General features: G+C 31.1%; 1 protein-coding gene across 1 annotated transcript; it reads left to right on the forward strand.

The window, feature by feature from the left end:
• The first annotated feature begins 12237 nt into the window (after nucleotides 1-12237).
• On the forward strand, nucleotides 12238-22791 carry LOC124373805 (mediator of RNA polymerase II transcription subunit 23-like). The gene is made up of 5 exons (XM_046832140.1): nucleotides 12238-12348; nucleotides 16626-16864; nucleotides 20968-21101; nucleotides 21823-22005; nucleotides 22502-22791. Exons 2-5 carry the CDS (start codon nucleotides 16846-16848, stop codon nucleotides 22616-22618), a joined length of 453 nt encoding a protein of 150 aa, XP_046688096.1. The 5' UTR covers nucleotides 12238-12348; nucleotides 16626-16845; the 3' UTR covers nucleotides 22619-22791.
• Nucleotides 22792-23177: the final 386 nt, after the last annotated feature.

The following is a 23177-nucleotide window of genomic DNA, read 5'->3' on the forward strand; positions in this document are numbered from 1 at the left end:
TGATATCAATATCGGTATGGGGTAAAATAAATAAGGATTGTTAACTTTTTATCATATTATTTAAAATGGCAATGGTATAATAGCAACAATAGTGATAACTAATATATAATTAAGGATGTTTTATGACCTTGTACAGAAACATAGAAACACAATTTTCAAATCTATATATATAAAAATGAATGTTTGTCCTTTATGGAATCGCAAAATATTAAAACAGACCATTATGAAAATTTGTATGTATACATATTTTTCCACAGAGAAGGTTTATATAAGCTATGCCCATTGAATGTAACTCACCACTAAGCGGCGCTGCAAAAAGACAAAAGGTTTCAAAGCGACTGTACACTATAGATTGCAATTACGAGACAGTTAAGTTTATTACAAAGCCAAACACTATTTGAAGGTGCTAAGTTTATTATGTATATTTGTCTTTAAGATACATTTCTGATTGAACTTAAAGTTTGAGTGTTAGACCAATTTATAATAAAGTAGATGTACGTGCACAATGGCTATAAACATAAACATACTTTCTTGATCGTAGCAACAAGGCAAAGTCTACATCAGCGTTGTAAATATAATCTCAATTAAACCAGAAGTTCACATACAAGGGCAAAGCTTACGAAAAGCGTGCAAAGCTGCGGGAAACTGCTAGTAATGTATAAAATAAAACAAATTTGTTTGCAAATTCTTTTTATTTCAGCAACAAAGCTTGTAAAAAAAGCATAAATTTGTCACAGTTTAGTTATTACATGTAATAAAAATACAGTTATCATATTTAATTATAATGCACTGTTAAATAGTAGCAGAATGGCCGAGGATAAACATATAAAAATGTATATGTTAAATATACATACACATATACATTGCATAAGTAAATAAATACAAAAAGCAACAAATAATATAAAGTAATAACTAAGTCAGAGATAATCATAGAAAGCGTTAAATAACGTATGTTACACAGTAAAATAAAACATAGTACAACCTCACATTTATCAGCACCTTATTTAAATCTATACATAAATACAATGCATACATGAACATGGGAAAAAAGCAACAAAGTCAGAGATAATCAGGGAAAACGTTTTCATTACCTACGTTACACTGTATCGGTTTAAGGAAGTCCAATATGGAAAGTATAACAAATTTTTGCAATTAAGTTTTTGTTAACAAATGTTAAGTCATTCCATATCATTAATATAAAATAAAAATATATCCAACACAATAATTATTAAAGTTGACAGCAATATTAATACCTAGACTAGTAGGGCAGACGCCTTACAGGCATAGGCAGAGTGGAGTAATCATGATAACTCAACTCAGTATAGAGCCACAGTAAATTTTTTAAATAATCCTGACTCATATCGTAAAAGAAAATAATAATTATAATCCAATATACTTTTACAACTAAGATAAATGAACATGGTTAAATATAAGTATAACAAAATATAGAAAGCTATCTATCATACATTGTAAAATGAAAAATGTAATGTAAAAACATTTCAATCAAAACATCATATTACAGTTATTAGCAATTTTAAAAATAAACCTCAAAATGTTAAATGAAAATATTAGAAAAAATATATAATTAAGGCAGTGGCATTATTATATAAAATCTAGAAATGAAAATATTTTAATTAAATTACAAAACTATACCGTAACACAGTGAATTCTTATCGTAATATAACAACAATAATGTTAATTTAAATATAAAATGCATGTGTTATGTTAGATACTTTACATCACAATGTCTAAGTTAACAGTAAATCTAAAATTAAAGCATACCAATGTGAAATGAAAATCTAATAATAATCCAATAAAAAATTAAGAAACAATAACAAAGTTACATCTAAGTATATAAAAATTCAAAACAGATTATATATATATGTTTTACATTTTATATAATTCTTTTTATACACTCTACAATAAAAATACTACAATTGAATATATTCGAGACAGAAATGTAACAATAATAACAATAAAAGGCAACATTAAAAAATGAATACAAAATTATAACCAAAGAAAAATCACAACTAAATCAAATTGAAATTTGAAAAACTAAATTTACAAAGTAATGATATCAAACAATTAAGTACAACAGCATGGTAGCAAAAAGAAAAATTAAACAGTAAAGGTTAAGAAACGGTAATAGAAATGGAATAGTTAAAATGATTATGAAATCAAACATTGATTAAATTTTAAAATTATATATATATATTTGTTTTGATGTGGTATACAGTGGAGTCCCGCTAATTCCGTCACACACACGTGTTAATCCGAACGTCGGATAATCCGAACAGGTCCAGGAGGAATTATTTTATAATGATAATGAACAGTTATAGGAACTAATTACTTAAAAAAATGAAAATGGGTGCATTATTTCGTACATAAACAAAGAAAACTTTAATTAAATAGACATACAGTATTTTATTAAGACACATTGTGTACGGTACAGTACATAAATAACGAAGTTTAAATACAGTACCAAATTGAAACTTATAGGTTAAGTATGAGTTAAATTACTGTATTAAGAAGTGAAATCAAACAAAAATTGGACGTACAGTACTGATATTATTATTGAGTACAATATTAATTGTTAAAAGACATAAGTTCAGTTATTGTCTACTGTCGCATTTGAAGAGAGTTTATTGGATGACTTACACTTGCTTAAACAATAGAACTCTCACACTAAATACGGTAAAATGTGCTTAGTATTCGCAAACACGTTTATTTTGTCAAGAAATACAATGCAACAGTCATAAAACGCGTTTTAATAAACAATGTTAATAATTCTATAACAAAATAGACCCAATCTCAAGTTTAAAAACCGTATTTTTCTGTAATTCTGGCTAATCCGAACAATCACATAATCCGAATAGGGCTCGGTCCCAATTAGGTCGGATTAACGGGACTCTACTGTATTATGACAAGTATACTTGTACACCACTATAAAAAAAAACTATACGTAAAATAAAAAAAATACTCAACATTTTTGACAAAACCAGAAATTTTGTTGCAGGATTGTTTTAGGATTGATACACTCAAGATTGATACCATTCTAAGCACCCACTACAACAAACACTACCCGAGTCCTTTAATGTCTACTTCACAATTTGGACACAGCCAAATAGGGCTTTTTCTTTTCACGCTCATTACATGCTGAACCGAACCCCACCCATCAGCTGTGAAATATCTTCTAAGTCTATTGACATCGGCAACATTTATCAAGGCAAGCTGAGGACACTTTATTAGGATTCTGTTCAACAGAAGACTCAGAAAGTATTGTTCCCGCCACAGCTTTTTTCACATCTCTCTGTCGACCACAAACCACAGAAGCACTTTGTTTATCCTTATGGTTAGGATGTTTTTTTTTCAAAAGGAATACCTCCAACCTTCATCTTCATGATAGGCAGTCCAATTACAGTTTTTGTGTTACCTTTTGGTCTTCCTCTCTTCTTCACAATTGGTAATATAGGTATTTCCAGAAATGAAATATTACCTGCAGATTCTTTGATGTTTGGCTGTTCTACTGCAACATCACTGTTGTCCAAGCTGCTCTACAACTTCACAGTGATCCACCTGGTCTACAAGTCCATCCTGGTTTATCTGGAAAAGAGTAGATGAGGACTGTTTGAACAGCTTCATAACAAGAATGAGAAATTTGTGGAGTTGCAACATCTTCAACAGATTGTCGACATGTTTCAGATTGTTTTAATATCTTCTGAACAACTGTTGGAATATTTGTGATTCCTTGAACACCAACTTCAATGTTCCTCTCCCAATAGCTCACTATTTGCTCAATAGTGTTTAGTCTCTGCAGAAATACTCTGGAGGAGCATTCTGACCCTACACTTGCTAATTTCTGCACCCTTGCTGCCATCATTCTAAATTTTTCATTTTGTGAAAATATTCTATTCCTAGAAATGGTTGAAACGTCCAACGATACATTTTGGTTCGTAACTTCCGTTTGAGTTAATACTTTGCTGTTTTTTCATGTAGTATGCTTTTGTCCACCGTGATGCAAATAGAGTACTCGAAAACAAGCTCTCATTTTTAAGCTGACGAACTTTAAATATGTGATGGGCAAGGTAACTGCATACTAACAAAGAAAGGACATGTGCACACTTAAAGATGTTGCAAATCAATACACCACTGCTGGAATTGATTTTCATTCCACTGCCTTCCTCACCCACTATTTTTACTTTATCTATAAGTTTGAATTTTTCAGCAAGAATTCCGTAGGCATATGGTGTCCAAAATTTTAAGATATTGTGATTGACCTTCAAAAGGAGTTGCCCACATTTAACTTTATCTTCAGATGATTTTTTATTATTCTTGAATCTCGTCTCTGTTCTTAGTGATAACAGAAAGATTGTCCAAATTTTTGAATAAATCAGGCAACTTGGAATGTCTTTCAACAACTTGAACCACTTTTGAATTGATTGATTCAAGTCGGTTGTTTGTTCTATTTTGAAAAGACACAGCATTCTGCAGTCCTACAACCCACTCTGACCTTATATTATGCCAGTTATTTTCTAAATATTGTTTCTAATGAGCTACAATCCAAATTTTTAATCTTTTCATATGTAGACCAATATTCTTCTTCATTTCTGGCATAAGGTAAACTCTGAACCAACTCTAATAATTCACTTTTTTTGCCACTCGTTATTCCCAATTTTTCAGTTGTTTTATTTCACGTCTAAATGTTCTTAATACATGGAATAAGCAAATCAACAAATTGCTAGAAGTAAATTCTTCTTTAAAAACATTTCTTTCAACCAAATCTTTGTCAGTCATGATAGTTTTTGTAGAGAACCAGGATGGGTTGTATTTCTTAAAAAATTTGTACCATTGCCTTTATTACAGGCTTTTCCTCACTTTGCACAAAGACAGAAGGCAACAATTTCAGTTTCACCATATACTATTTTCCACTGCAAATATATTATAGCCCCATTCCTCTTGTCGTTACTTTATATATAGAGTCAACAAAAATCATTTCCGGAAAAGACTTATAAGTGTGCCTCATTTCTTCGTCTTGGTAGAAGAGACCTTGAAAAACATTATCCTCTGTTGTGATTAATTCAACCACTCCATTATCTTTGTTCTTTAAATAAGTTTATGGCTTCTTCCAAAGAATCTGCACTCCTACCGTGAGAAGCCAGATTATGTAAATCTTTTAATGTGACTTTTGAATTTTTTAACAGTTCTGTTTGTACTAATTTTTTTTATTTGCTTTCATTTTTAACATTTGCTTTGTTATCTCTTTAGCTGGTTCATCCAAACGTCTTTGGCGTGGCAATAAGGAGAACGTTTCCTGAAAAAAAAAAAGATTGTTAAAATTTTAATTGGCAGTTAAGTTTAACTCTTAAATGTAAAACATTATCAAAGTTTGAAAACATATAAATAAATCAAGAAATTAAAATAATCTCATTCTAATATGTTATTTTTAACATGTAGTTGGATTAATACAAAAAATTGGTTAATCAAAATGGTTTGCCCCCTCCCCCACATTTCCGGTTAACTAATCAGGGTGTTACTTTACATAAGAAGATTAAATAATATTTTTTTGCGGATTTATTGATAACTCTGTAATTAACCCTTTAATTTATAACATTCTAATTTTTTTAAACCAAACAAAAGAAGAAACCCACTGCAGTTTGCATCAATTTTTGAAATGTGTTTGTCTTTTGGTAGTCAACATTTTATGGCATATTCAATCAGTAATTCTAATAAAGTTTTTTTATTAACTTAAAGTGGTACAGGTACATGTTAAAGTTACTGTTACTGCTAATGAGACAGAGTACTCTGTATAAGGAATGGCGGTAAACATGTAAAATATCTGTATCGTAAAAGTACCTAAAGAGTAACCTGTACCGGACACTTAGGTTTGCGGTAACTTATACTCTCAGGACAGACAAGTACCTGGTACAAAAAGTATTTTTTGCAGTATTTCCTGCAAATATATATATATGATAGATATGATCAATTGCTGAGTTCTGAGCAGTTCTATATTATAGTAGTTTGTTGTCAAGAAGAGACAACGCCGCCCTGGGGCAGTCTAGCGATATCGCGTGTTAAAAAGAGCAGCTGCTGGTTATGGTAAAGTAACAAAACCTGTCACAAGACAGTTAATACATGTAATAAGGTGTCCTATATAAGGGACCAGTAGGATAATGTACGCTAAACTTTTGTCATTCAATATTTAATCCGTGTTGAAAATTAAACATTTTAAATAGTGCTTTACAAATTTACCCGCTCAAGATAACGACTAAGAGCTCTTTAATGAGATTAATATTGAATTTTGTTGGACCACCTGATTAAGAATAACAGTTAAGATGGTAATTAATAACAATATAATTTTCATATCATTATACAATTATAATTATTACTAATTGAAGATTCCTTGTATAAAACATTTGGTCTAAATCAGATCACAAGTTTCTAAGCTATGAATTTTAAAAGTTATAGTTTTGTTGAAAAATAAGTTATTGTTAGTAATAGTTTTTATATAAAGAAAACACAGAAATAAAAAGCTAAATTTTAATATATCTCCTGTTATTTTAGATCTATTACTTAAGTTTGTCGTCAAATTTCAAAGTCGTTAATCTGTACTTTTTGGTCTGAGAGTAGACATCAAAGTTTAACTTTTGTCTTGATTTGTGATCTAAACTTAATTGTAGTTAAATACATTTTATATAAACTGTATTTTTTGCAGAATATTTTTATTATCTCTGTATAAGCTTTCTGGTGATTGGTAGTAAGAGTGATTTGACTGTAAACTTTATACAACAAAACTTCTTTAGTTTTAGAGTATAATTCTTTAATGGATATAGCCTGTGAGTGGGAGATTTAGGTGTGATCACCAGCATTAAATTATATAGCAAATTAGACAATATAAGAACTGTAAATTCATTCTTCAGAGAGAAAATTACACCTATTTAGTAAATAATGAAATTTACAATATCAATTTTATTTACATAACGTACAAGTATTATAAACAAAAAAAGATAAAACACAAACCTGATGTTTGCCTTCGTTTTTATTAGCTCAGAAGTACTATAAAATAACTATTTTTTATGACCTAATATTTTTACATTTTCTGCAACACTGCTCAAGCACATCCACAGCTTTCTACTTTGTTGGGCATTTTGACGTACTTGGTACTCGAGTAGCATATATACGTTGTACAGAATTTAAGAAAAAATTGTTTTCTAGCACTAAAACGGTACTGAAATAAAATCTATATACAGGGTTTTTCAGGCCACCTGTGCAGCATTTATAGCAGCAAAAAAACCGAGCTGCGTAATTCGTTTCAACAGATACCCCCATTTTTTGACAACAAAGAATTCAGTAAAATTATTTTTTATACTGTTTAGAGGATTCTACAAGATAACAAATTCAAAACCTCATCATATTTCTTTACATCAGGGGCTCCAAGAAGATGCATAACTTCATCGAATTGAACTTCAGGCAAAGAGAACAACTCTAGCAAAATCTGTTATTTTTATGAAAGATCATTGAAAAATAACTTGCTGTTATTTATAGTTATCTAAGTGTCAAAGTAATATATTTTGTAGATTTTCACTTGTAAAAACAGTAAAACTTAAATGTCAGAGGTTTAATAAACAACATAAATAAAATAATAGCATATTGGAGCACAGGTTATTAAATACTTACAGTATTTATAATTGTTTATACATTAAGTAAATAATACAGAATTCAGCTAAAATTGTCATATTGTTATGCAGGAGGGTGTAAATGAGGTAAAATCAGTAACAGGGATGAGTTAAGTTTTAACTCCTGTACATTTTATGTTGCAAATTTTATTATCCAGGAAGGGGTTTGGGTTCCAATTATTCTGTAATATTAATGTTCTACTATAAGTAAAAACATCATACACATCTCTATTTATTCCTTACCTTTGTGTGTTCATGGTTGTGCTGATCCAGAAACTTTTGTACTACAAGATGATGACCATCGGTAGATTACACTGAGTCGCAGGTAAAAAAAGGACATCCTGTCCTAAAAGTGCTTGAAACAAAACATCATGACTCAAAATAAAATTATGCATATATTTATTAGTTTTTATAGAAATATGTACAGTAGTTTATATATATCTAAGAAACAATTTCTACTTTACTCTTCTAAAAATGTTTCTCTAGTGTTAAATCTCACGCCGCACTACGCGCCACACACACACACAGTTACTTGCAATTTAGTGACGTTAGTTTATTAGTATCAACATGATAGTTAATATTGAAAATGGATTGGCTGGTGTTAAAAGGTTACTGGAACGTAATACCACTTGACTATGTTAATTTTGGTAATACGTTAAAGGCAAATAAACAGAATTTTCCCATCTCTAACGGCACGTCAGTTACTCAAATACCATAAACATGATTTTACTTTTTGTTTGAACGAATGTTAGAATAATAATGTTGAACCGAATATAACGTTATAGGATTTGTACTAAACAATATTGTTATTCTGTTAAAATAAAATCAGCTGGCAATTATTAATTATGAATATCTATAGGTCAAATGTATTTTATATTATATAGTTTACATATTTCTAATAGATTTTAAAAGCCTATAATGTAATTCAGTTTTGATATTATTGTTCCAAATTCAAAGTAAAATCAAGTGCTTGGTATTTGAGTAATGACCACAAGTATGATTGAGGTGTATGTTGTATTTGTATTACAAGGAATCAGACATGTTTGTCCTTGTAATATTAAAAAGTAAATGTTACATTGTTTTTTTTTGTAACATTAAAATAATACATGGTACTTTGGGATTATAACCGACCACACCCAGGCATGAATCGTTATTTGACATTTTTACTTCTACTGATTACTAGATTAGCGTACAACAATATTTCATCAATTATAAAACAGGAATTGTCGTATCGCAAAAACCCCTCCCCATCCTCAGACAGAGGTCAAAGTCGAGTGGGTCTAGTAGGTTAACGTGGTTGCAGAGTCTCTCCGCCCTTTCAGCTGGTGCATCGCTTTGTTGTACTTCCGTGTTTTACCCCTACATTTCTCCAAACACAAAAATTCCATAAAAACTTAAATTACCAAACAAAAACTAAACTCTTTATTGAAAAAAAAAAAAAAACACTCAAAAATTGTTTTTTATTCTTGATCACACATTCCGCCACCCAAAATGCGAGTGCCTCCGTGCACCTTTGGTGTCTGATGAAGCCCACGCTGATGTCAACGAAAGAAAAAACATCCCTCGAGATAGTACCTATCAGTAAAATATCAAATTCTTGAGGGGCTGATCAGAAATATAAATTGAATTGTAATGGAAAGGCAAATTATGTACTGTGCAAAAAACTTAAATAATCATGTGTGATGCCACGCAGCCTGCCGTAATCGGGATTCGAGAAAGATAAGATAACAGCCGACAACAATACCTGGAAATGCTTGTAAGTTTGTAATTTTGTAATTAAAAGAGTTGTTTTTTCGTTCTATCATGTTTGTTTCTATAAATTTATTATTTTTGTGTTCTTCATACAAGTGTGGTCGGTATAATCCCAAAGTACCAAATACATTAGCCTAGATAGTTTTTTTTATTTATCATTACTAGATTAATTTTTAAGACATAAAATCAGCAGAGTTTAGGCTATTAGTGTTATTTGAAATATTTTTTACATAATTTGGTTTGACATGTTGTTTTTCAGCATTTTGAGATATCCTATTCATGAACATTGAGTAATTCAATACTTATGAATATTGATGATTCAATGGGTAGAATACGATAAGTGGACCCGGTTTGTTATATCGAAGAATGTTATCATCAATACCTAATATTCGCATCTCAAATCCTGGACTATCAATCGATATAAAATTAGGAAAACTGAAGACGACCATATTTGCTGCCCTTACAGTTACAGTTGTTTCTTTCCCACAAATTTCACATAAGTTAATGGGTTTTTCTGTACGAGTCCATGTTGAAGCCACGAAAAACACGTCATCATCTTTCAAAGCAATGTTCTTGCAGTTTTCTATAATTGGTTACCATTTTTTAATAATCAAATGTTACTTATGTAACATTGAAATAATACCCTACATGTATTATTTGAAAATGTTTGTAACAGCTGTCGATATATATTATTGTTAAGTTAATTGTTCAAAAATAATTAATCAGTATCAATTGATTATATCGATGGTTATATTTAAGTAATATCGTTTGCCAATTTCGATATAACAAAAACCGGGTCCACTTATTGTACCCTACCAGAATCAATTGTCATGGTGGCTACTTATAATACAGCAGCCTGTAGCCTACCTATTGTAACTATATTGAAAGCATTTAATTTTGCACAATACAAAGAATAGATAAAGGATTGCTTTTTGTTTTCTTCACACCTGAATTACTATTTCGTCTTTCTATCACGTGTTATTGGGTCAAATATTACTGATGGCGAGAGAAAAGAAGAGACCTGGATTCTGGCCCTCTCTAAAATTTGCAGGCGCTACTACTAGTATGTTGCCACGCCTTGTCTCGTAATTCCATTATTGTATTCACTGTTTTTGATTGATTTGCGGCCTAATTGTTATGTTTTATAAGATAATTTAAATGACGGTACTGATTTGATCAATTAAAATTAAGCAAAATTTATGTTTGTAATAAATTTTAATAATTAAGGCTCTATAGTGGTTTTAAACAAACAATAATTAAAGGAATTAATTGCTGAAATTGAAGATTTTTTTTATTGTTAAGATAACAATTACTAATGTTCATATATGTATAATGTAAATGTAGTGCTTTTATGTATATAAAATTTAACATTGATACCTTACTGACTAACACAATATTGAATATACAGTAAACAAAAAACCTCTTACGCAAAAAAGAGGAACAATTTTTAATTGGATACAAAACTTTGGTTCAAACAGCTTTACAAATACCAACGTCAAAAGAAAATAATTTACATTTTTGCTAAAGTTGTAAATTGTTGAATATGAAACCGAGAGAACACAGTTTAAACTTAATCCATCCAATGGTAAGCATGTTCGGAAGAATAACATAAAAAACTTACTGTTAGTAATATTGAAATTAACAAGACTGAAATAATGGGCGCGTCTAAGATGAGTCACACTCTGCAGGAATGCCACATTACTGAAAACAAATAACTCCATTGCTAGGATAAACAATTTGCAGGGTTGGCTGTGGGGCCGGAAGCGCCTGAAATTACCGCGCGGCAACACACTAGTACACAGCTGTGCGCTGGCACAGGCCAGGTCTCTTCTTTTCTCTCGCCACCAGTATAAGTCTAACTAAATGTTCACTTTGTAATAATTATATAGCCTATTTCAAAAGAATAAAAACTGAAAGTGATATTGTAATTAGATGTAGAAATACCAAATGGGTTTGTATTATGTCTCTGGCAAGCACTGATGAATAATGAAATACACCCTAAGTTTATAGACTAGCGTACTTATCAGAAACATATCAAATTTGTGATCACAAATGCTACAGACAAAAATTAATACAAAATCGTAATTATAATCTAGTAACTAATATTACTGTTATAAAAAACAGTCAACTGGTTTATTTTCACATAGTTGTAAGTAAACCAAATCATATTGAAATATGTAGCAAACATCTTACAAACAAGGGGGGTGCAAGTGTTTTGGGGTTCAACATTGATCTTATCCTGAGGAAAAGATTACAACTTATCACACACTTTTTACTTGGCTATAGACTTATTAATTGTCTAGATTACAGTTAAAATAATAAACAAAGTCTATGTTCTCTTACCTTTTGACCAGGGCGCTGACCAGTTGAATTTGCTTATTCTTTGTCCACTATGGATACATCTGTACGTAATTTCATAATATTTTAATTGTTCACTAATAAATCTTATAATACCACGTTTACGAGCACACGCAATTGTTCTCGAATCACTTATTCTTAATTGAATATGGTCCGTATTTTCTTTATTATTGATAAAAGTTTTCAACTGGTCAAAAGAACTAAAACTTTCTACAACCCGCCATTTTAATTTAATAACAATGCACAGTGTTACAGCTACTTCAAAACCTTTGACGTCACAGTCTGTGACGTCATACGTCGTTGCCGTTCTTTGGAAACCAAGACCGGTGACCGGGCGTAATAGGCCACTCCGATAAATAAATGAGCATTTTGTTTTAGGGGTTATGTTTGAAAGTTTATTTGTATTTGAAAATATTCAACATGTATTTAGTGGTTAATTATATTATGAGTGTTTTTAAACTTCTTCAGTTTCATCAATAGTTATACATTTGTGTTCTAGCAAGCAAAATTTATATTTACAATGAGTGCTGATAATCAAATAACAACAGTCGTCAGCGATATTTTGGTTGGTAACCTCTTTTGTTTATGAAGTTTATTACCAATTTGGTAAACTCTGTTGATCTAGATTATTAGTATTTGATTTGATGTAACCTAAATATGTATATTTATATTATAAATATGTAATTTTTAACATCCTATAGTTAATGGCAAATGAAAGATTTACTGATATTGCCTTAAAGTTAGGCTGATCTGATATAAATGAAAAAATAACATTTCATAACATACAATAAAATATTTTCTATTCTCAAGTAACACCAGGCTCAGACTAATTTTAATTTCATATTTATCCCTTTAAATGCTGTCTTTGCACTACGCAATGTATGTACTGGAACTACATTAAAATGCTAGCTTAAATACTAAACTAGCTTGAATGGTCGTGCTATGCAGTGTTTTTGTTTTACCATGTTACAGGCTGCCGTTTACTCAAAACTTGCATTCTTCAGTAAGTAAAACACGGGAAAAATCCCTCTATGGACTGATAAAACTGGAAGTAGGCTACTAATTCAGAAGGCTGCAGTGTAGTAAACGTATATCACCACAATCAAACCAGGATAACAAATTATCCATTAGAAGTACCTGACCTTATTAATAAAAAAACATTCTAATTAGAGTTATTTACAATCTTATTGCCAGCCCTTTTTCTTGTATTAAAATTTAACAATATTGTTAAATTAATTCTAACAAAGGAAAATCATTTGTATAATGTTTGAGTAATGGCTGCCAGTACAATAGCGATGTGCATTGTGTTATTTATGTCCCAAGCTGCCAGACTCATTTATCTTTCAAAATAGTAAAAAGTAACGCTGTTGCACTGTTTTGTTTGATACATTTTTGTATTCATAATTATATTATTCATTTTTTAGATATATTTTAGTTACTTTTTCTATTATAGAGGATAATAAATGTGTCTGACAGCTTGTGACATAAATAACACATGTTCATGGCCATTGTACTTGTGGCCATTACTGAATAATTTACAAATGATTTAAATTTTTTATGGTAGCTATAAGATAAAAAGCCGGGGCGGCAAATCACGAATTTGACGTTATCAACGTATTCTGCTCACCCTCCTTAACAAAAAATATATATAGTACTAGGGGGTGCAAATAACAAATAACATGATTTTAGGGGGTATATTCATAAGTGGTTAAGTTTCTAATGTTTTAATGTTCAGTTTGTGTGCTGTGTCTGGATCATCTGTTTATTTGAATATTATCTGCGGCCGGGACTGTTGGCAGCCTAATAATGTATCTGTTATCTGAGTTCTCCGGAGCATGAGTCAGTGCCTCACAAGATATCGTGTTCAGTAGATTGGATTGAGTGAGTGCGTTACAATCATGAATCAACCATCCACTAGTTCGACCCAACCCTAGTGAATTGTGTGTGTCGGAGTGTTTAGTAGGGCACGTAAAGAGTTTACGTTTTAACCGAAACAAAATTATTTCCTTTTTAATTGAACATGGAATTTTTAATAATGACTGTATTTGTTCGTCGTGCGGTAGCGTGTTGTTTTTAAACCGGGAGACTTTGTTGTTTCGTTGTGATAGGAAAATTAGAAAAAGTAGTAAAAAGAGAAGTTTTAAATGTTGCAATTTTTAAAAATCCACTTTTTTGTTACTGCTGCTCAGCTATATCTGCCAGCACACTACTGTAATGGTAAGTGTTCTCTGTTAATATCCATCTATATATTTATATTTGAGTTTTTCATGATTTATTAAGTTTTTTAACTTTACATAATTGCCTTTGCATTACATTTCAAATTATATTTCTGATCAGCCCCTCTAGAATTTTATATTTTACTGATAGGTTACTATCTCGAGGGATGTTTTTCTTTTATTGATATTAGCGCGGGGCAGCACCGAACGGTGCCGAAGCCCGTGCTGATAGCCGGAGGCACTCGTCTCATTTCGATAACAAGTAATTAATTTGTTGCTTGAAATTAAGAAAAACATTGTTCATTTTGATAAAAATTCTGCTCATTTCAGTATTATTTTTTCATTTAACGTTTGCAAAGATGGCGACCCATCCGATGACACCATCATGAGGTTGAATCATGGTCACAAAAGGTCACGTGACGCTTGACGTCGATGTACAATATGGAAATATTACTCCGCGCGTGAACAGTTGTTCCATTTTTTATGTTCTAGAACTTCGTTATTTCTCATTTCCACCCCATCAAACCTTATATTGTTTTTGTTCTATAGGACGATTCCAATAAGTTAATAACGCAAAACTCATATTTTGCCGCTCCGGCCGTTTATATGAATAATTACCTTTTTTATTAATATCAAACAAAATTGTTATTCAATACATTAAAAAAGCTGGCAATAGTTTAAATTGTAAATAATGAAAATTAGATGTTTTTGTATTTGATAGTTTAAGTATTTCTAAACGATAATTTTGTTTCATTCGATTATGGTAGTGACATTATTTGTGAATTTTGTTTGACGGATATGAGTATTTATTTTTATTGTTTCCGTCTAATTTTACTTCAAATATCTTTACTACAACATTTATCTTATTCATGGAAAAGGGGTATATTTTGGAATTTTACAATAATACATTTTTTGTATTAAGTTAGACTGCTGTATTTTGAAAAAAAAATATCCAATCAACTAGAAAAATTAATCAATTACAATTATACCATTATTAATAGTCATTAATATGTTCAATAAAGAATTTACAATTAACAAAATTGTAATAATATCAATTTTATCAACTTATAACTTTGTAAAAAAAGTAAACAATTTAATATTGTGTTTACGTTTTGTTTATAATTCTAAATACAATGATTGAAAATGGATATTCGCAACAATAACTTAAACATTATTACTATATTTGTGAATATATGTCATAATTTAAAATACATTTTCACTGTTTCAAGAGCAAGATTTGGATCCATTAGTAACAAAATGTGATATACTAGGTGTGTTCTAAAACTAATGGAAAGTTTTATGGGTTTGGAGAGTCTAATCGTCAATATTTGTTTTTTTAATATGTTGGTACTCATGCTCCTGAAGTATAATAACATTACCAGCTGTATTCATTTTTTACTTTTTACGACTGGTATAAAGTTTTTAAAGATGGCTGTGAAGACATTGAAGATGGCACACGCTATGGGATGCCCCAAACACATCAACAACCTGTGAAAACATAAGAAATGTGGAAGCTAAGGTTATGAACGATCGTCATATTACAGTCAGAGATTTCACCGATGATGTTGGCACATCAATTGGCTTTTGCCATGACATATTTATCAAATGTTTTGTGTATGAAATATGTGGCAGCAAAATTTGTTCCACAATAGTTGAATTTTGAATAAAAACAACGGCGAATGGAAGTTTCTCAGAATTCACTAAATAAAGTGCTTGTTCTTGAATTTTTGGCCAAAAACAGTACTGTAATGATGTCCCAGCCTTCATATTCTCCAGGTGTGGCTCTGTTTAGTTTTATATTTTTTCCAAAAATAAAGAGAACCTTAAAAGTGCATTGCTGAAAGAGCTAAAGGCTATCCCAAAGATCTAGTTTGAGAAGTGTTTTGAGGATTAGAAGAAGCACTGGCACAACTGCATAAATATCTAATGGATGACAACATTAAATCTAGACGAATTAATAAATTTTCTTTTTCAAAAATAAAATTCCCGTTACTTTTTGAACATACCTTATATGTAAGCAGGGTATGAAGATGAGATTCAAAGATAAAAACAGTGCAATTAAAGTAAAAAAAAACGCGTGCACACACACACACACATATGGGATTTTGGTTAACCAATTTTTTATCACACTATCTAAGAAACATAAAGAGGTTGTTTTTCTTCATGGGAATCTTATTAAAACTTAAAATAAACTATATACGTAACAAGGTAGTTTTTTGATGGGTATAATGGAAAACAATCCAGGGTCACTGAAACATGAGTGGGCACTGCATGTTGATGGATAGGATACATGTCAATATGAATTTACTAGTTGATGGCATATAGTTAAGCTAGCTTAAGAAAAGACTTTCTTCAGCATAATATAAAAGCCATACTGCATCTGGAACATTGTCCAACCTTACCCCATTGTTTTATAGACTCACCCCAACAAGTAAACAAAGTATGGAGAGAGAAAAGACCAACAATTAAAATCAATTTGAAACTAGACTAGTAGTTTTGCACCATAAAAGACCACCACTTGCTCGCTGGTGGGATTAAAAGCTGAGTAAGCTCTTTGTGTTGTGCAACACTAATTTTTACTCAATTTTTAAAGATGGTTTGTTATCAAATGATCATTTCTTTGTAGAAAGTGGAAGGCATTGAAGAAGCATTCAGCTGCTTCTTGGTCCATAAAACTGATACAGGATCAGAAAGTACTAACAAACAAGAACTTCAGAATGCACTGTCAGGTTTACCAACTGAGCAGCAAGAAGTGGCTATCAAGCAGTATATTTCCATGGCAGCCACCATGACTAACCATAGTCAGCTGCAGTTGTTGCTTGGTCTGTTGGAGCACATGGTTGCGAATGGTGTTGTACCAGCCAGGTATGTTTATAACATTAATACATCTTTTGTGGGATTTGCGTAATATTTTAAAGATGCTAAAACGCTATTGTTAAGGAAATTTCAGACTAAGAAGCTCTTGTTAACATTTATGTTGGTACTGTAAGGTTTTTAAGTTTAGTTTAGTTTAAGATTAAGGTTGTGACATATTATGAGCAAGGGTTGCTGTGAGAGGATTTAATAATAGGTTAGATTGGCAGTACAATACCCTCAAATGAACCAACAGATATTTTATTTTTGACATCTCATTAAATTGATAAAAATTTTAATTAACAATAGATTGCGTCAACCAACATATTAAGCACAAATTTTAATACCTTAATACTTTGAAGACATATTTAATATTAAATTATTGATTACAATTTATTTTTAATTTAATTCATTATAACATTTACTAGTAATTTTGTAGTGTTGCAATAATTATAGTTCATGGACTAACGTGAGAAACTTTCTTTTAAATAGCTAAACATTTACATGAATTTACATTTTCGAAATTGTGAACATTTAAATAGATATGGAATTGAAAATGATTAATGAACCCTAAAATATACTAAGTTCTTAAAATTACTTACATTTTATTCCACTTCACACTTTTTACGCCTAGAGATATTTTTCCGCACACGAACACCAACACTAGCACTCCCAAACCTCGCTTTTCGACTTCCCGTCCTCGACCTCTCCATCTCTTCCTTGTTCTTCAGTTTTTGATGTTGTTCTCCCGCCAGCTCTCCAATGGCCACACCTATGCCAAATCTCTCCATCATAATTGGTGAGTACCAATTTTTCATATCAGCATGGCTGTCCCTTACATCGTCGCAAGGTTTTTTATAAATAAGCATTTGCGCTGCTTGAACAAGCATTTCCTGTTTGTTCATCATCGGTGTCTCGGCGATGCGCGTATCCACTTACATCCGGAGGATGTTTGTCTCGAATTGTAATACAAGACTTCCTTTCCAGCAACTATCTGTACATCGATTCTATGAATTTTATTTTACTAATAATTACATATGTCTTACAGTACCAACAGTTAACAGTGCCTTCCTAAACACTAGATTCAGATTTGCTAGTTCATGTTTTGATGATGTATTGGATAAAATCCTAAATCTGGAGTCTGGTTTATCTATCTGTTTTTAACTGAGCCATTTTTTGTCACTTTGCAAAAATTTGAGATTTTTTACCTCACCCAACTTGTTGCATGTTATTTAAGTATAAAATCACATACTATTTTTAAAATAAGTAAAAAACCAAATGTAAAAAATTCGCTTTTGAATAATGTTTTAATACACCACCTGATACAGTTTTAGGGAATTGAATATACTCATAAGTAGTTATATTACTTATCTAAAACTTAATAAAGAGAATAATTTTGTCTCTAAGGATAAATACAGTTTACTCCAATAATTTATTTTTCTTTATAGTAATTATTAATTAACTATAAATATGTTTGTTTTTCACCAGCTGTTACCAATCAGATACTCATTCCTTATTATAAAACCTTATTAGTGTAATACGTGAGGAGTCAATTTCATAACTTTATACATATTTAGTTAACTTTGCTTATTATAGTTGTTTTCAGAATTAAATTCTCTACAATCAGTATTAGGAAAAACAATTTGTTTATTGGTCATTTAACAATGTTATTGGACATGAAACATTTAAGACGGTATTTTTGTTATTAGATTTTTGGCAAATTTCATACTTTTTCTCAAAAACTATTCACACTACAACCTCTACTTTTACTTTTAGTGGTTTTATTTGATTTTTCAGGTGATTTACCTTATTAATAAACCTTATTTGAGTTAAAAAGTAAGAACAAAACATTTCAGAATCACTTAATTTCACCAGGTGAACTGAAAACAAAGCAAAATCTTTCGCCAGCCATTACTCACTAATTGAGCATTTCCGGACCTACCTTTATATAACATTTTTTTCTTATTTTTTAGCTCTACAATCAGGTCTTAAAATATTTTACCATATTTCTGACTCACTCTGTATAAATAAGAACAAGGATCATAATGATTTATTGTTACAAGTTGTCAGTCCATTCATAAATACACTCAGGTGGTAGAAAGTATGTTCCAGCAGCCAGTTATTAAAATTTTGTCTTATCGGTCTTCTTCATCTCCTCTAGGAGGGCATTTCACAGCTTCACTCCAGCATTCTTCTCTGTGGTAGCTAGTGTATGCACAGGTTGTAGAGTGTGTTTCTGGTGTTTAATTGTGGTTTTGTCTGCTAATTCTTACTGCTTCAGATGACAAGATGAAGGAAGGTGACAGTTTCTAGGTTTTTATTATTTTTTTGGAAAAAAAAAAGAAGCCGTCCTCCTTTTAAGCCTTATTCTTAAGCCTTATAGTATCATGGGCCACTGGCCTGTGCGAGGATCTTATCAAACAGAACAAGGGGGAGAGTCGATACAGTACAAGGTCGATGGTACTGATAAAAAGTGCACAGACAGGATTCGAACCTGCGCTATCTCTAACTCAGACTCAAAGTCTAAACGTCGTAGATCGCTCGGCCATTGGCACTCCCGTGTTACTGAATGTTACATGTTACAGGTTGTACACCACAGTGAGTATTTTAAGTACTTATAAGACTTAAAATACCATGCATGATTCTCTTATTTGGAGATTCTTCAGAATTCAAATTGCTTATTTTTTGTGGAAAGAGTCGTTAGGTTGCTCACTGTAGTACTCGACCCCCCCCCCCCCAACTGCAATTCCATACCTAAGGTGGGATTCATAGAGGGCATAGTAGGCAGTCTTGTCTGTTCTTGTGTCACTATGTGGTCAGTCCATGCAAAACTAACCAATAATTCAATACATCAGACATCAGATACACTTGTTGCATATACTCATCTGTATTGTGCATTACTGTACTGTATTTTATAGTATCATGTACTTTTACAAATATCTTTTGTAAACCCTAAGTACTTTGAAGTGGTAGTTTCTTCCAAACCAGGTAATCTTGCTGAGGTTTATTTGTTTCTTCCTAGAACTAGCTGCTTTGTTTTATTTTCATTAACAACAAGGTTGTCTCCTTGGCAATATTATATTGCCATATTTAATGCAATATAAGCAGCTATTTAAGGTGTTCTGGCTTTTTGTCCTTAACACAAGTACCATATCGTCAGTGTACATCATAGTTTGGCTGAAGTTTTGCTTATACTTAGGGAAGTAATTTGTGTATAAAATAAACAACATTGGCTCCAGTGTAGATCCCTTTGGTACACCACGTTTGATGGTCTGTGGCACTGTTTTACTTGACATGTAAGGCTGTTACTGGTAGATTCTACTTTCTGGCTGTCAAGTAGCTTTTGAAATGGGGTTTGAGACATTAGTGTAATTGCTACATTTATGCATTGCAGTTGGCATTTTTATTTTGGCTTCAAGCATATTATGTTTGTGATTGTTAAAAATGTAATGAATAAAACTTTTCTGGAAGAAACAAATTTCTCTATTGATGAATCTATGTAGAAATAAAAATTATAAATGACTAACGCCTTAACTTTTATCTAAATCCAACTTAACTTATGTGCTTAAATAAATTTTTAATAGATTTGACACTTAACACATTTTGACGAAATGTATCAAAATTGTACCAATTTACATTTGTAGCAATCTTATCTGGGACCCAATGTTTAGCAAAAATTAAAACTTGTTTTGGATTTTGTAAAATTTTAGAACAATTTTGTCGTGATGTGTTTGTTTTTTTGTAATATTATATAGAAATTATTCAAAATTGTAAAAATGCATATGACAATACTTTATCCATTTTGTGTCAAAAATCTAAGTTTCAAATTTTTTAGAAGCGTTGTATATATAAGGGAATTTGTTGTTTGAAATGTTTGATAGTTTTTAAGGATTCAAGTAACGCTGCTCAGAACTGTCATTCTAATGTCATTTATCTTGGATACAAAATTGTTATATTTTACCCATGAAGAGGAATGAAAAAAATCGACTAGTTAATATTGTGAAAAAGATTTAGAAACTTTGAAATGTTGTGCATAATTAATCTAGAATGTAACAATATCTGTAATTTGTACTACATTTAGTGATAGTGATGATGTGCAATAACTGTTATTACAGGATGGTGTGTGAGAGTTTGTTGTGCCATGAGAAGCTACAATACCAAGAAGCTGATTTTTGGGTTGAAAGTTTTCATCTCATTAGGAAAAATTATTGGAGGTGTAGACTATAAAGGTGTCCGTGAAATCATGAAGGTATGAAAATATTATAACCTTTTTTTTTGTTTAGGTTGTAGTTTTTGTTGTGTATTAATTCAATACATCAGACATCAGATAAACATGTTGCATATACTCATTTGTATTGTGCATTACTGTACTGTATTTTATAGTATCATGTACTTTTACAAAATATCCAGTAATTTAAATGGAGAGTAGCATACTTGGTGCTTGTTCTATGCTCTTTGTTATATAAAGCCACTTTCATCACACCAAGGTCATCACTCTCATTCCATTTATTTCAGTTATTTAAGTTAGTCTTGTATTGGTTTTTGGGGCGTGTAATTGCAAAATGTTCTGATTTTCTTTTGATAATGAATTTATTTATTTTCACTTATTAAAATAAATTTATATGGATGAATTCCTCCGTTCTTTTAAAACATATGAAGCTGCTGTTCCATTGGCCAAGTCAGGAAACCGTGTTCTAATCAAGTTTTTTGTAATGGAAAATTAGATTCTTCAGTTGCAAGTTAACCTTTTAACATCATTCAAATGGTCAGATTGGAACTTTAATTTTGAATGAAAGCAGAACAAGGTTTATAACATTAAGTTTTAATAATACCTTCAGAGTAAATGTATTTTTTTTTTTAATGCAAGTTTGTTGGTTTTATATTCCTTGCACTGTTTTTTTATTAAATCAACTATCTACCATAGGTTTCAGTAGCATGTATATTATCAGTTTGCATCTTTGTTATATCAGGGATGCTGTGAGAAGGCTCAGACACTCCCATCACAACTCAATGGCTCTGCAATGCCTCAGATGAAAGCTCTTGAAGTTGTCCTAGAATATATTTTTGACCGCAATGCATGTCTTTTACCTGGATATTTTATTGCAAATGAAATACAGAAAGCATATCCTGAAGGCAAAAATTGGCCTCATTGGGTAAGTTTATTTTTAACATATTGTATTTTAATTTTAGCTTTTTAACACATTCGCTGCTAAAAATCCCTATATATAGAGTTCTGTATATGCTGAAATTTTTTCAATATAGTTTTAACTTACTTTTCAATTAAATATGAATAGAAAAATATGAAAATTAGTTACAAAAATTATCACTCTCTACCATTTTTGGGAATGCGGTAACTGTGGTTACCGCTAGCTCCTGAGGACAGTCTTCCTTGCCAGTTAGTAACTCTAGTTAGCGCTCGCCACTAGGGAAGATCCTTTTATGACAGTGGAAATATTCCAAATGAATACATGTTATTGATCATTAAACGTGTTATCAATTATGGCTGTTGTAATATAAAACTGATGTGTTTATAAGTTGTCTATTTGTGTTTTACTATTACTAACCACAGTAGTTTTACTATTAATTATTTTGGAAAGATTTAGTAGTCTAATCTTTTTGTCTTAGTAGATTTGGATTTTATATTCACAGAAACTGGCCAATCTCTTGTCAAGTTTTGTGGATGGTTTCCGAGTACACAGCACAGATGGTTACAATCATCGGACACTCGTCCATGCGGCCTGTGGTGGAGCACTCGGGCTATGCTGATCATGTCATCAATCCTTGGAAACTGGAATCCAACTACTCTCAAATTCTCTCTCAAGGGTAACCTTCCCTATGAGAAATCCCTACTGGAGCCCCAGACCAAACTGCTCCGTTATGTTTTGGAGCAGCCATACTCCAGAGACATGGTGTGTTCCATGTTGGGCCTACAGAAAGCAGGTACTTGTAGTTGAAATTGTAAGTTTTAATCTATTAAGTTAATGAATTTAGTCTTGACAGGGTTGATTAAAATGTTTTAATTAAAAACCTTTTAATTAGTGTAAATTTATACAGTTATATTTTCACAGTTAGTTAATAAAAAAATAATTAATATTAGAAATTAGTGAAAACTGTAATACAAAAAGGTAAAACATTAAAAATAAATTTTGTAATTTAAATATTTTGTTATAATAACTTCATCTACACAACTACTGGATTAGACTGGCTATGATGGCAGAACATGAAACATGATTTAAAATTTTTTTAAGATATTTTATATGTTTAGGTTATGTTTAATCTAATTTCATAGCAATGCATTTTGACATAATGATTGAGTTTTTGAAGT

The sequence above is a fragment of the Homalodisca vitripennis genome, unplaced genomic scaffold, assembly GCF_021130785.1.
Source record: "Homalodisca vitripennis isolate AUS2020 unplaced genomic scaffold, UT_GWSS_2.1 ScUCBcl_6469;HRSCAF=13692, whole genome shotgun sequence".
NCBI lineage: Eukaryota > Metazoa > Arthropoda > Insecta > Hemiptera > Cicadellidae > Homalodisca > Homalodisca vitripennis.